Genomic DNA, 12,892 nt, shown 5'->3' on the forward strand with positions numbered 1-12,892 from the left:
CGAGCACAATCTCACTCTCGGTGGCGACCTCAATCTCACTCGCCGATCTCAACCTCAACCTCGACGATGACAATCTCACTCTCGCCGTCCTCAATCTCACTCTTGGCGTCGAGCTCAATCTCACTCTCGGTGGCGACCTCAATCTCAACCTCGACGATGACGATCTCACTCTCGCCGACCACAATCTCACTCTCGTCACCGACCTCAATCTCACTCTCGGTGGCGACCTCAATCTCACTCGCCGACCTCAATCTCAATCTCGCTGACCTCAACTCGCTGACCTCCTCTCTCGCTCATATCGCCGACCACCTCTTTTGCTCATATCGTCGATATCCACTTACCAATCTCCATCTACCGACCTGACATCACACATGTTGGGTCGATCTCAATTTCTCCGTCACGCCAACCTCCAAAATCCACTAGAACGGACTCACAACTAAGGTGGAGCGACCGCGCCGAGCTCGGTCCAGGAGATTGCCGAGCAACCGCGCCGAGCTCATTGCCGTTCAACCCATCTCAAACTCTCTCCTGCGATCTGTCGAGCTCATTGCCGCTCAACCCATCTCGACCTCTCTCCCGCGATCCGCCGAGCTCGTAACCATCAACCACTTTACCGCCGAGCTCGCCTCTGATTCCCCTAAAACAATCAACGCCGATCTCGTCCAGATCGATCTCACCAGAACCATCAACTACTGAATTGAAGCAAGGCTCGCAAGTTAACGGTGGAAATGGTGTCGACCTCCGCTCAGAAACGGTGCCGACCTCCGCTCAGAAACGGTGCCGACCTCCGCCGAGCTCGGGCAAACAGAATTGGCATTCACGTCTCTACTCTCTTGCCCATGAGAACCATCTTGCCGCTCTCCAATACCTCACAACAACCATCTTCGCCGACCCCACCGAGACTGCCGATCTCAGATTTACTGACTGTAACTCTCGGCGCCCCCAACAAGGGTGATTAACCGGCGGATCCTGCCGATCACCGACCATAGGCGATCTCACAATGAGAAGCTTTCTCGGCGGCGGTTGTTAGGGTTTTGGATAGGAGCAACCAAAATCCACCACCTCGATCTACGACCTACTCATTTTCCATAAATTCATCGAATACCGCACTCCAAGCAAAAACCGCTGGATATTCATAATATCTCTCAAGAAGACGAGCCTAGCATTTACAGAAGAATCATTGTAGCAATTTCGTTCCCCGGAAGCGACCCGAGGTAATCTGTGCCGAGCAGGCCCGACAAAATTTGGAGACAGTCATTAACACTCCGTCGAGGGTAACCTCGACATTTCGCGATAGGAACCCTAGGTCAACAATCCGCTATAAAAGGAGAGGACATTTATTGGGAAGAGGATCCGGACTTCCAGACTTTACCCGGAGAGCAATACTTTGCATCGATATATGTTATTGTTTTCTGTGTAAACCATTTCCACTTCTGAGCTCTCTCAAGCTCGTCATTATTCTGTTTGTTAGTTCTCCTGTGAACTGACGAACTTAATTTTGGGTCTTTGTTAGTAACGACCTCGAATTATCTTGTTAATAAAAGAACTAGCTCAACTTTTCCCCGCAAAATTTTGTTTATTTAGTGTTGTGCAATCTCCAGTACAAACAATGATGCAAAACGAGTTTTTATATTCTTCATCAAATTTCAGAAAAGAAGATTTCTTTATTATGTACAAAAACTCAGGATATCAGTCCATTAAAATACATAAAGAAATTGATTATTCGTCATAGCACCAACATTAGGGTCGGTGAAACTTAAAACTCTCCTCTAGCCATTTGGAACTAACCATACTTGGATGAAAAAAGATCGAGATACCCTCATCTTTGTTATTTACTCTTAAATCAATATACTGCACATTTTCAAAATGTATATATACGTACAGAGCTGGCTAAAAGAAATGAGAGAACCTAGACCTCACATATCTAACAACAGATTACTGATTTTCCGAAGCTCCATGAGTGCTGTTGTAGCTGTAACTTGTCCCCTTCCGATCAAATTGGTTTTAGCTAAGTTCCCTACCATTCCTGCCTGAACTATACCAGGTTGTTGTTGAAAAACCAACTCGATTACCTGAATATAAAAGAGGCTAAAATCATCAGAACATTTATGCTTGCAAGGCTGAAAAGAGTTGTCATGGATTTGGCTAAATATATTTGTTACAATAATCCTATACTCTTGGAGGCAAGAAACTGCCAGACTTGTTATTGGCACCTTCAAAAACCATACGCAAAATACCCTATTTTACTGTCTTTGTACTTATCTTTTTGAATATGCTGGTAACCATTGGAACACACGATTTAGAACTGAGAAAATTACCTGAATGTGTTTGAGCATGGACTGGCCAAGGTTCTTCAGAGTCTTCAATAGATTCTGATCTGAGTCTCTATTTTGGCCAGAAGATGAAGCTTGGGGGTGGAACTCAGAGTAGCAACTGATTTGGTTCTTTTCTATTTCAACATTGTTGGTTTTTGTGGCATCAGAAGCATTTATATCAATCTTCTCCTCACTGTAAAAAGTGCGTTTAAACTTCCGAAACCACTGGACTATTCCATGTAAAAGCTTGTGCTCCTTAGTAATGCCCACATATTTATCTGTGGGATCGTCTTCATCAGACTGAGTTACTGGATACTCATTATCCGGACAAGGAGATATGGAAACAGGTGAGTTTCCACTTGTTTGAGGATCTTCATAGTTTTCATCATCAAGAAACAGATTTGAACCAGTACTACAATTTAAATCATTTCCGCAGTAATTTAAATCTATGGCAGGACTGATTGGTTCTGAGGAGACAGGTGAACCTATGCTTTTATCAGGAAACAAATTGGACCCAGTAATGCTATCTGAACCGTTTTCAAGGTAGTTTGAACCTATGATAGGACTGATAGGGTCTGAATAGATGGATGCATTCTCCTCACTGTGGGAGTTTCCACTTATAATACTCTCTTCATCTGCAGAATGAAAGTCCATAATGTCTTCTTCAGTTTCTTGAGGAGAGTTATCTTCCTTGTTCATAGTCACAAGACAATCAATACTATTAGCTTCCTCTAGTTCGGGAAGGAGCTGTTGAGACAAATCTTCAAGCAAACTTCGTGTCACTGGAGAAGATGAGTTTGCTTCCTTTTCCCCATTACCTGCCTTATGAAGTGATAGATTAGTCACCGCTCGGAAAATTTTTGTCACTTTCAACCACATCCTTTTCTTTTGTGTAGGAGGACTCTGTTTCTCCAAAACGTTTTGCCTTTCTTCTTCTTTGGCTTTGTGTAGAACTCTCCATTTCTTCTCCGAATAGCTTTCAGGTGCGAAAATCAAAGGAGAACTAGGTGAAGTGGAGCCGGATGGAAAACTTTTAGTTCTTGCATGTACATAACTTCTCTGGTCGAAGTCACAATTTATTGACAGAGCTGATCGTACATCAGTATCCAAAACCAAAACTTGTAACAGCTTAGCCTTCTGTATTATCTTATTCAGGTCAGTAATCTCTGGAAAATTTAATAGTCTCTGTAGACAACATGTTGCATTTTCAGAAGAAAGCAAGGTTGATCTTAAATATAATATCATTGAAACAGCCATTCCCAAGATTAAGGTACCCCGAGGACAATCAACGATCCCAAAGCTGTGGTTTCTACTATCCTCATCAGTTGTGTCCGTTTCTGCACTACTCCCTGCTGAAAATATCTCGTCCCACACTAACAAGAGGTCCTCAAGCAAAAATTCTCTTCCAAACAAAACTCTCAACCAACGAAGACCAAAGTACTGAGGTTCAACTCCAAGTTCAACTAGATGGCTGTGCAGAGATGAATCAACGACATCTAGAAGACGAAACAATGCTGTACAAGCTTCAAGAACTGGAGTTAACCCGGTGTGGGATCTGCTGGTTGGAGAGTAACTAAAAAAGCTAGCCATGGCGACACAACCATCAGTCCCACTCATGAGAGCATCAAACATACAGTAAGCATCATGTTCCATAAATTTTTCAGACAAAACACTGCCAAGTTCACTTTCTGTCCCATAAGAGTCACTCAACATCACAATGGACTGGACTTCAGGATCAAGCTCATCGAGACTTTTAATTTTCTTTGAAAACCCCTGGGATCCAATCCCATCGTCCATGGAATCCATGAACTTATTGAAATCATAAGTGTACGTTATATCTCTTTCCTCGGAAGATAAACTATCAAATCTATCGGTAAAATAATCTTCATAGTCTTTACGCACTTCAGAAAGACGCATGATATCAACATGAAGTACATAAAGGAGTGGTGCCAAAAGCTCGTGCATTCCTGCAAAAATATATGCAAACCAAGTAGATGATACATAAGCTATAAACCTCTTAGCTAGAAGGAAGTATTTGTTAAGAGAATTAGCATAGTTATATATATATAGTCTTTTACTAATTGGTAGACTTCTCTAGTGTCTAGTTTCTTCAGCAGCTTACAGCAACAACAAAAGAAATGCGCTAAACATGTACCTTGCCTATACCCATACTCGGGATGCTTCAGGCACCACAACAATAGAATGCGTCTCAGCATTCCTTGGCATCCAGGCGTTTGAAAATAACAACAATAATGTTCTTGATATAACCTTGATAAGTCTTGGTCAAGTGTTTTTGCCAACTCAGAGATACGAAAGATTTGACCCCATGTGCTATCTACATAGAAATAATCTAAACATGATTACACAAAACCATCTTTAAGAAAGTAACGTTAAACATATTAGTTTCAAGACTGCCTTAAACTAGACCAATAAGCTTACACACACACACACACATGCAAACCTAATAATTCCACTTTTTGGTTATAGGACTGCATGCTTGAACAACGATTAAGAACAACATATCAAACCAGTCTAATGACAATGGCTATGCCATGAGCAAAAGGAACTAAGCTTACTTGGACTTTGTGACAAGGGGTCGTCAGTGATAAAATTAAGGGACTTATATTTATCCTTGAGTACATGTGGATTGATCAAAAGTCTTCTCCTGAGAAGAGCATATCTACATGAACAACAACATTGCACTCATTGAGAACCATGAATCATTAACAATCATTCTTTAGGGTCTATAAACAGATGAGTCACTATACCTTCGTCGAGAATTAGCTGCTGCTCTGCGAAACTCATCGATTGAAGAATCAAAAGACGGAAGAACTCCGAGATTCACACGCCACCGAACTCCCCTAAGATTAGCGAAACGACGATCTGACTCGTCTGCATTACTCAAAACCAATGATCCTGACTGTTCATGTAAAGCTGGCTCGATCTCCAACGGAGCCATATATATATAGCTTAAATCCTTATTTGCTAATCTATCGATTCCTAGTTGAATCACACACAACTTAAATCTCCATTTTTCTCATTCCACCTACTTTGTGCTGATGAAGATTTAAGGGAGATTTTAGCTTTGTCAGTTGCGTGAGATTCCAGGCGCGAAGATGATGATTGAAAAAGAAGAACAAGAAGAATCGAAGATGAAGGAGAAGCAGCTAAATGCTAGTATTTTTTTTTTTTTTAATTAATTAAACTTTTCTTGCTCTACCTAAAAATAATGTTGATAAAAAAAAAAAAAAGTACATGTTAATATTGCCATCTATCATAGAACATTAATTACCAGTTTATCACTTGATTGAAATACCCCCTAATCAGATTTTTTTTCTCTAATAATTAATTGACCTTCTTTTTTTACATAATTAAATTGGTCATGTGTTAATTGCCTAGGAATACTGTTATTGTTCCAAAATAGATCCGAATATGCTTTTTCCCTTATATAAAACATCAGATAATGAAGTTTATATATCTCTCGTCGAAACTTATGTTTATGGTTGAGATGACTCTATGGGAAACAATCTCACCAAAATCTCATAATTCCGGCGAGACAACCGGCGTCAACGCTTTTTACAAAAACTTCAACAGATACTAGCTAGATCCAACTAATTCATACTCTGCAACTACCAACTAACTCCTTTGGCTATACATACAAGCAATCATACAAACGTAAACTTCTGGTCTACAAGGATCTTACATTCTTAGACTCCAATTCCTCCTCCAACTAACCACTTCGTGATCCACCCGAACAAGCCACTTAAACACGTATCCCAAACACCACCTCATCTAGTTACTGAGTTGCACAACCAACCATCCATAGCGACCGAGTAACAAAAGAGGTGGGCTAGAATATTTTATTCCGTCCAGCCACGGAAACACTTCTCGGATGAGCCTTTTGATTCATCGACTGAACTTTAACCCCGCACTCTTGAGCTCCACCTTTGTTCTCTAACAACCAAGACTTAAATCCATAAGCCATGGAAGCTCCTTCAAGGTTCCAGCTTAAACTAAGCTCATTGGCTCAACCAACAATACAATTTACCACGATTTAATCCATACAAATCTCTATAATAATACTCAAATAAAACACAAACTAACCGTTAACCTCGCATTTCTACCGTTGGATATGGAGCTTGTACTACCCTGAGTCCCTATACAAAGTTTCAGCTCGATCAGACATAATTACGATCCCCAACCGTTGTCCTCATAAACCCATCTCGAAAACGTTCATGTTCTATACTTACCATAAATTGCACCATTACCATCAATTACCCAGCTTTCCAACAATTACTTGGCCAGGAAGTAACGACCATAGTTTCTTCAATTTAACTCCGAATAACAATCTGCCAATTGCTATGCACTCTTGGCTTGTTGGAGATCGCGCCAGTATCATTACCTTTCCGAACTTATGTCAAATCCGGCGTCGGCTCCTCCACACTGCCTTTATGGCTTTATCTCCAACCTTCTCTCACTTTCTTTCTCCTCTTCATCTCTGTTCACTCGGGTTTTGTTCTTCCACCAGGCCACCACTAATGAAGCTTCCCACAGCCATGACGTGACTAACTAGACCCACAAGAGGCATCCCCATCTCCGCCACGTCTCTCTCTCTCATCTCCGTCAGGACTCCAAGTCTCTCATCTCGTCACGATTCCATCGTTATTCTCTCCATCACGTCTTCCTCCCATTTCCGATAACAACATCTACCCATAGCACAACAACCCTTGCTCTAGGACTCACGTTGCTTATCCTCCTCCTAAGTTGGAAGAGGACACGAACACACCAACAACTCCATGGAGAAGGAGATGCTCACTCCTCTCCTCCTTACACCATCACCAAACCAGGTTCTCTGCCTTTTATCTCTTTACCCAAACATTGATTAGATCTAACGTGGCGATGAATGACAACAACGGCAACGATGGCTAAAACCCACGACAACACTACCACTTAACCCAAGGACGGCTCGCCTTCTCTTCTCCTCTCACGCTACATCAACAACACTAACCCTCGGCTCTCTCGCTGAGAGACACGTCATTACCAACAGCTCCGCTCTCTCACTCGTACAATCGTACGTGACGGCCAACCCAGCTCGTCTTTTTTATTTTTAAAGAGCAAATTAGGGCTATTGGTTAGCTTTTTGGTTTATGCTGGTTTAATTTGATTCCATAACAAAACTCAATTAAACCGTATGAGCCCATAGTTGAGCTTTGTTTAATAAACAACAGGACGAATTGTTAAACCATAATTTAGCTAAACCAACTGAAATTAAACCAATTCCACTCCAATTCCCCACATAAACTCAAATCATATACTCCATTTCCTTGGAACATGGACTTTACAATGATAATTTAAAAGTTCCATGTTCGAACCAAATTAATCAAGATAATAATATATAATATCTTTTGTTAATTTTTTTTATTCTTGGTGAGTGATACAAATACATTTAATCGATGTATAATACTAGATTTTTTTAGTGTTGCACTAAATTAAGATTGTAGCTACCTTAGCTGTATATCATAATGTGTAAACTTATGAGTATGCATCTACTACGTACATTGAATAGGCTACTATATTATGATAATAAATATATATACATTTTCTTTGTCCATCAATAAGAAATTTGTACTTGCAATCACTACAACAAATATACAACAAATATCTACATTGATAGCATTAGAGAAATGCTATAATACGTCATTGATAGCTTTTTCACAAATGCTATGTTAGGCCACTGTTATCATAGATACCACACATATGATAGCGGCATATAAGTATGTTATGGTAGAGTCTTCTACCATAGCAGTAACCAAATGCTTTGTTATCATGTTTTTTTAATTTTTTAAGATAATGTTATAAGTCATTTTACACGCTATGGTAGAAAATTCTACTATAGCTATAATATATTTTATTGTGACACAAAATTAGTGCTAGTTTATATGTCATGGTATTTTTTTTTTCAAAATTTATTTAATTAAATTTCTGTTTCATGAAAGAAACAACATACATAACCTTAATATTACATTAACCAAAATAAGTCTTACATAAGTGCCACCAAGTCTTAAACAAAATAAAGCTAACATTACAAAGAACAGAGACAAACTCATGTAACCCATCCAAGCCTTTCTTAGCTGCTCACTTTGCGAAACAATCTAATGAACAGCCACTAGTTCACTTTCAATGTATGAAAAAGACGTATTCTTTATGTTCTTCGTACTGCAAGACAGACCAAAATGCAACAATAGAGATGCTCAGTTACATTTTCATTTTCACTAACTGGCAATAAGCAAAAAGGTACAACAGATAGTAATCCATAAGCAACAATTCAGTCTTTTCTCAATTACAGATACTTACAAGGTGTGCAATCACTTCACAGTCGCTACCAGTGTGGAATTGATGAGACTTGAGCTTTTCATGCAAAACCTTGTGGTTGTATATCTCTCCATTGACCTGACATCGTGAGCACATTTGATTTACTATTCAGATGATACAATTGACAAAGGTCTAAAATTTGACATTTGTTCACACATGATTGACATAGTTTCAAGTACCGTGACAACGATGGTCTTGTCTTCGTTATAGAGCGGTTGTTCTCCATAAGTTGGGTCAATGATGGCTAAACGCCCATGAGCAAGATAACAATCTTCATGACAATGGAGTCCACTCCAATCAGGACCTCTATGCCTCAACCTACACAAACAGAAGTAATCAATCCAAACAATCAATTCGGGTCTTCTCCACAAAGATCAAATCTTTTTTTTGGCAGCCAAATCAAACAGTGACTGATCAATCGATTAAGCAAACACATTCTATTCCATCCATAAAAAAAGTTGAGAACTTTATTCCAATTCATTCATAATCGATTATTCAGTAACAATGCGCAGCATTTATAGATTACGAGAAGAAGTTGATGGGTGATTGATTGAATGAAACAGGGGAAGATTGAGAGAGAGTACCTGCGAGAGAGTTCAATGATACGAGAACGTTTAGCTTGAGTGCTGTCGATGCAACCAAGAACAGCGAGAATCCCACACATTGTGTTACAGTCAAAAGAATCAAAACTTGACGAGAAGCTTGGCATGATCAGTGATCACTGCCATTGATTTCCGCAAATCATCATATCTTCTTAGCAGTCTAACCTGTTTCATACTTTATCAAACCTTTCAAACTCAAAGTCACTTCAAAATTTTCCCACAATGCTTGGACTTTGGAGATCACTTCCTGAGTAACATAAGGAAGTTTACTTTGCTTATTAGTTACTTGGCTCGAAAGTGTAAACACTTCTACTCGTAATAAAAGAATCTGTCTTTCTTATACAAAATCTAGAGAGCTTTCCTTCGGTTTCTCTAGAGATTTTATCAATGTCGCTACCAGATAAAGAGTGAGACTGACTTTCGAATCTGGCACATATATTCTCTTCAGCTAACAAAGTACTAAATCAATCTAAGAGACCAATACAGAGTTATGTATATCCTCTACATCATTACATCAATATCTGAGACAAAAATTCCTAGAAACAACTCATCTAAACCCAATAATAAAAAGAGAAACTTACTTGCAATAGTCAACGCCGCTTGAGCTGCGTTTTAGTTAACTCTGGAAAATATCCACATTTTCAACCTCTTGTTGTCGGGCTCTACATACACCAAAAGCACAAAGACGAAAACTAGATATCATCATAACCTGTGCTAGGTATATTTGTCCAGGTATATGGTCCTCACTATAGGAATCTGCCATAGCATTAACACATGAATCATTCTCTATACTTCTTATATGCTGCTTGCAGAATCTGATAAACTCCGAGAACGGCAATGATAACTACAAGGACAAAAAGCAAATCATATTGTAGTGACACTAGCCCCTATGTTCATAATCCGGCTACAACAATACTGTGCTTTTAGAGACACTAGCAGTATGTTTAAGAACCGAGGAGGGGAAATGGAATTATACCCTCTCATGGTTTCAGATATAACCATTTCGCATCCCGTTGCCATAGTTTAAGAGAAAAATCAAAGGCAAATTCCAAAAACCTGAGAAGATGAAGCAGTGGCAGTATCTGCAGTTTCAGATGCGAAATCAATATAGGGTTAGCCGGAATCAAAAACTGTATACACAAAACTTGTAAGGGCTGTAAGGCAAACCATATATATTGTAAGGTTCGAGAATTTAACCAAAATCTATAAAAAGCCCTAGATCCCCTTTTAAAGCCACCTGCATCCAACCATCGAAGATGACGCCAAGGTCTGCAATAAGGACCAGCGTCCAGACATCAAGCTGGGAAATGGCTGGAGCTGGCCGGATCTGTCTCAAGCATTCACCAGAAATTGACGAGGAAGGTTATTGGTTTCACCGAAAGAAATCGCCGAAATTGACGGAAAAGGTTGTAGAAGAAGAAAAGAGAAGACGTGAGGAATAGTGGTACCTTAACGACGGAAGAAGGAGTCGAGGGCATGGTGTGGAGGATCTGAGAGAGAAGAAAACATTTGTCGAGAGTTTTTTTTTTTTTTGGTGAAAGCTTTTTTTCTTCCTGTGTCTCCAAAATTTTTTGAAGGAAAAGTCTGAGAGTAACTGTGTTTTTTTGGCAAAGTCTTTAGCGCTCACACCAAAATATAGGCTCTAAAAATTCCCGCTTACTAAAATTTTGGCTTAGCATTTTTTTAGTGTTATCCTATGGTATTACAATCCAACCTACTTTCTTTAATAGCAGTTACGCGAAAAGAGCTATCCTCTGGTGCTATCAATGTGCAAGTTTCTTGTAGTGAATGAACATATCTAGAGTGTTTTCAATATAATTGTGAATAAACTCAAGACGTTAGCCAAAAAAAAAAAAAAAAACTCAAGACCATTTCGTCCATATCAATTTTTTTTCTCCTTTTTATTTCATTCACCAAAACAATCTTGCAATTCAAATTTCTCATGATATTAATAGGCATAGATTTTTTTTTTAAAATAAAAAAGCAAAGCAACTTCATATTTTCATCTATAAAGTCATCTATATTAATATTTTTTGAACACTAAACAAAACAAAATAATGCATTAGCTCGCTTGAGCCAATCTTTTATGTTGTTGACAAAAAAAAACAAAAAAAACAAATACAATTAACTTATTCATCGATTTAACGAATGTCTGGAACCTGCACTGTCCACCAAAAGTGAAATTCCTCATTTAGAAGGCTCTAAACAACGCTCTACCTACTGGTCAGAATCTCCAATCGAGAGGAATTAACCCAACTGCTCTTTGCCCCCATTGTAATGAAGAGGAGACAAGTCTTCACCTCTTTTTCCATTGCCTGTTTGCCATAGCAGCCTCGAACCTTGCCCCTTTTAAACACTCCTTTCACACACCGCTCGTCACTGATCTTTTCTGTGGACTTAAGATCGCCAACAAGTTGGTTTGTCTCCCACCTACGGGTATCGGAAAGGGATCCCTTGCTCCCTGGCTAATGTGGACGCTCTGGAACTCCCGAAAGAAGAAAATCTTTGAAAACCGACAGATCTCTCCTGCAGAAATACTAACCTTGGCCATCATTAATGCAAAGGAGTGGCTCTCAGCGCAGGAACAACCGACTGCATCTAACTTTTCAACCCAGATCCAGGAAAATCCCTCACATCGTCCGGATACAACCCACTGCTTCACTGATTCGGCTTGGCGTGAAGACACGAAAGAAGCGGGATTTGGCTGGATCTTCGCTGACAATCATCACACATCTGAGATCTCCGGTTGTTCCGTCGCGCAAAATATCGGGTCCCCTTTCGAGGCTGAGGCTACTGCTCTCCTTCTCGCAATCCACCAGGCCCTGGAACTTGGTATCACGAGAATTACCTTTGCTTCAGTTTCACAGCTGTTGATCAAAGCACTTCACTCAGAGTTTTCCTCGAAGGAACTCTACGGGATTTAACACGACATCCTTCAATTATCTCTCAAATTTGATCTTTTTTTTTTTTACTTTTGTTCGAAGAGAGTTAAATCAAAGAGCCGATAAGGTAGCTAAATCGGCATTGATTTCCTCCACCCACTGTACCGAAGTTTAATTAATGAAACCGGGTTTTGACAAGAAAAAAAATCCATCGATTTAACCTTCAAACCTTGCGTGAAAGATGCTAGCTGCACTAGGCGCAATGCATTCACGAGTTTCTCCAAAAATTTGAACAATCTCTCGGAGAATATCGAAACCAAAACTTTCCGCAAAAAACAGTAGCTCTACTGGGAGCCCATTTAACAGAAGAGGATGGTTTTGATTTTGACTCTCAAAATCAAAAACGTAATCAATACAAAATCGAAGAAAACGAAAGAGATAAGTTTTAGGGGGAGGTATTGGTTTAGGATTTAGAAAGAATTTTAATGACTTTAAAAGTTAGGTAAAATATGTTGTTATTCAATCAAGACTTTTAAAAACTCTTTAAAAATTTGGTGTTATTGGTTGTGGATTTGTAAAAAGTTATCTAAAATCTTGATAAATCTAGTGTTATTGGATTAAGAGTTTTATAAAGTCATTAAAAGTTTTATGTTATTCAAGTAAAACAAAAGAATCTTGGATTGTTAATGAATTCAAATTTTATGTTATTGGTTTAGGATTT

General features: G+C 39.2%; 2 protein-coding genes across 7 annotated transcripts; both read right to left on the reverse strand.

The window, feature by feature from the left end:
• LOC104701204 (TBC1 domain family member 5 homolog A-like) lies at nt 1,844-5,274 on the reverse strand. 2 transcript variants are annotated; one of them, XM_010416854.1, is made up of 5 exons: nt 5,084-5,274; nt 4,892-4,980; nt 4,471-4,650; nt 2,319-4,282; nt 1,844-2,072 (listed from the first exon to the last, which is right to left on the reverse strand). In XM_010416854.1, exons 1-5 carry the CDS (start codon nt 5,272-5,274, stop codon nt 1,917-1,919), a joined length of 2,580 nt encoding a protein of 859 aa, XP_010415156.1. In that variant the 3' UTR covers nt 1,844-1,916. The 2 variants fall into 2 exon arrangements, with proteins under 2 accessions (XP_010415156.1, XP_019098948.1); XM_019243403.1 differs by having other exon boundaries at nt 4,892-4,995.
• On the reverse strand, nt 8,320-10,912 carry LOC104701214 (asparagine synthetase [glutamine-hydrolyzing] 2-like). Of its 5 annotated transcripts, none has more exons than XR_753785.2 (8): nt 10,738-10,912; nt 10,527-10,616; nt 10,266-10,371; nt 9,871-10,133; nt 9,272-9,536; nt 8,867-9,005; nt 8,670-8,765; nt 8,320-8,531 (listed from the first exon to the last, which is right to left on the reverse strand). XR_753785.2 is itself a non-coding variant. In XM_019229186.1 (8 exons), the coding sequence occupies exons 5-8, from the start codon at nt 9,394-9,396 to the stop codon at nt 8,493-8,495; spliced, it is 399 nt and encodes a 132-aa protein (XP_019084731.1). In that variant the 5' UTR covers nt 9,397-9,536; nt 9,871-10,045; nt 10,266-10,371; nt 10,487-10,616; nt 10,738-10,908; the 3' UTR covers nt 8,320-8,492. The 5 variants fall into 5 exon arrangements, 2 of the variants coding, with proteins under 2 accessions (XP_019084731.1, XP_019084734.1); XR_753783.2 differs by having other exon boundaries at nt 10,487-10,616; XR_753782.2 differs by having other exon boundaries at nt 10,457-10,616.

The sequence above is a fragment of the Camelina sativa genome, chromosome 1 (genome assembly GCF_000633955.1).
Source record: "Camelina sativa cultivar DH55 chromosome 1, Cs, whole genome shotgun sequence".
In the NCBI taxonomy this organism is placed as follows: domain Eukaryota; kingdom Viridiplantae; phylum Streptophyta; class Magnoliopsida; order Brassicales; family Brassicaceae; genus Camelina; species Camelina sativa.

What these genes read in the sequence shown, in the direction of transcription:
- LOC104701204 (XM_019243403.1), bottom strand. Translation starts at nt 5,274, where the DNA reads ATGGCTCCGTTGGAGATCGAGCCAGCTTTACATGAACAGTCAGGATCA. An exon ending in GCAGCTAATTCTCGACGAAG is followed by an intron (nt 4,996 to 5,083) that starts GTATAGTGACTC and finishes TTGTTCATGTAG; the next exon opens with ATATGCTCTTCTCAGGAGAA. An exon ending in CCATGCTCAAACACATTCAG is followed by an intron (nt 2,073 to 2,318) that starts GTAATTTTCTCA and finishes TTTTATATTCAG; the next exon opens with GTAATCGAGTTGGTTTTTCA.
- LOC104701214 (XM_019229186.1), bottom strand. Translation starts at nt 9,396, where the DNA reads ATGCCAAGCTTCTCGTCAAGTTTTGATTCTTTTGACTGTAACACAATG. An exon ending in ATCATTGAACTCTCTCGCAG is followed by an intron (nt 9,006 to 9,271) that starts GTACTCTCTCTC and finishes CTGTTTGTGTAG; the next exon opens with GTTGAGGCATAGAGGTCCTG. An exon ending in ACAAGACCATCGTTGTCACG is followed by an intron (nt 8,766 to 8,866) that starts GTACTTGAAACT and finishes TCACGATGTCAG; the next exon opens with GTCAATGGAGAGATATACAA.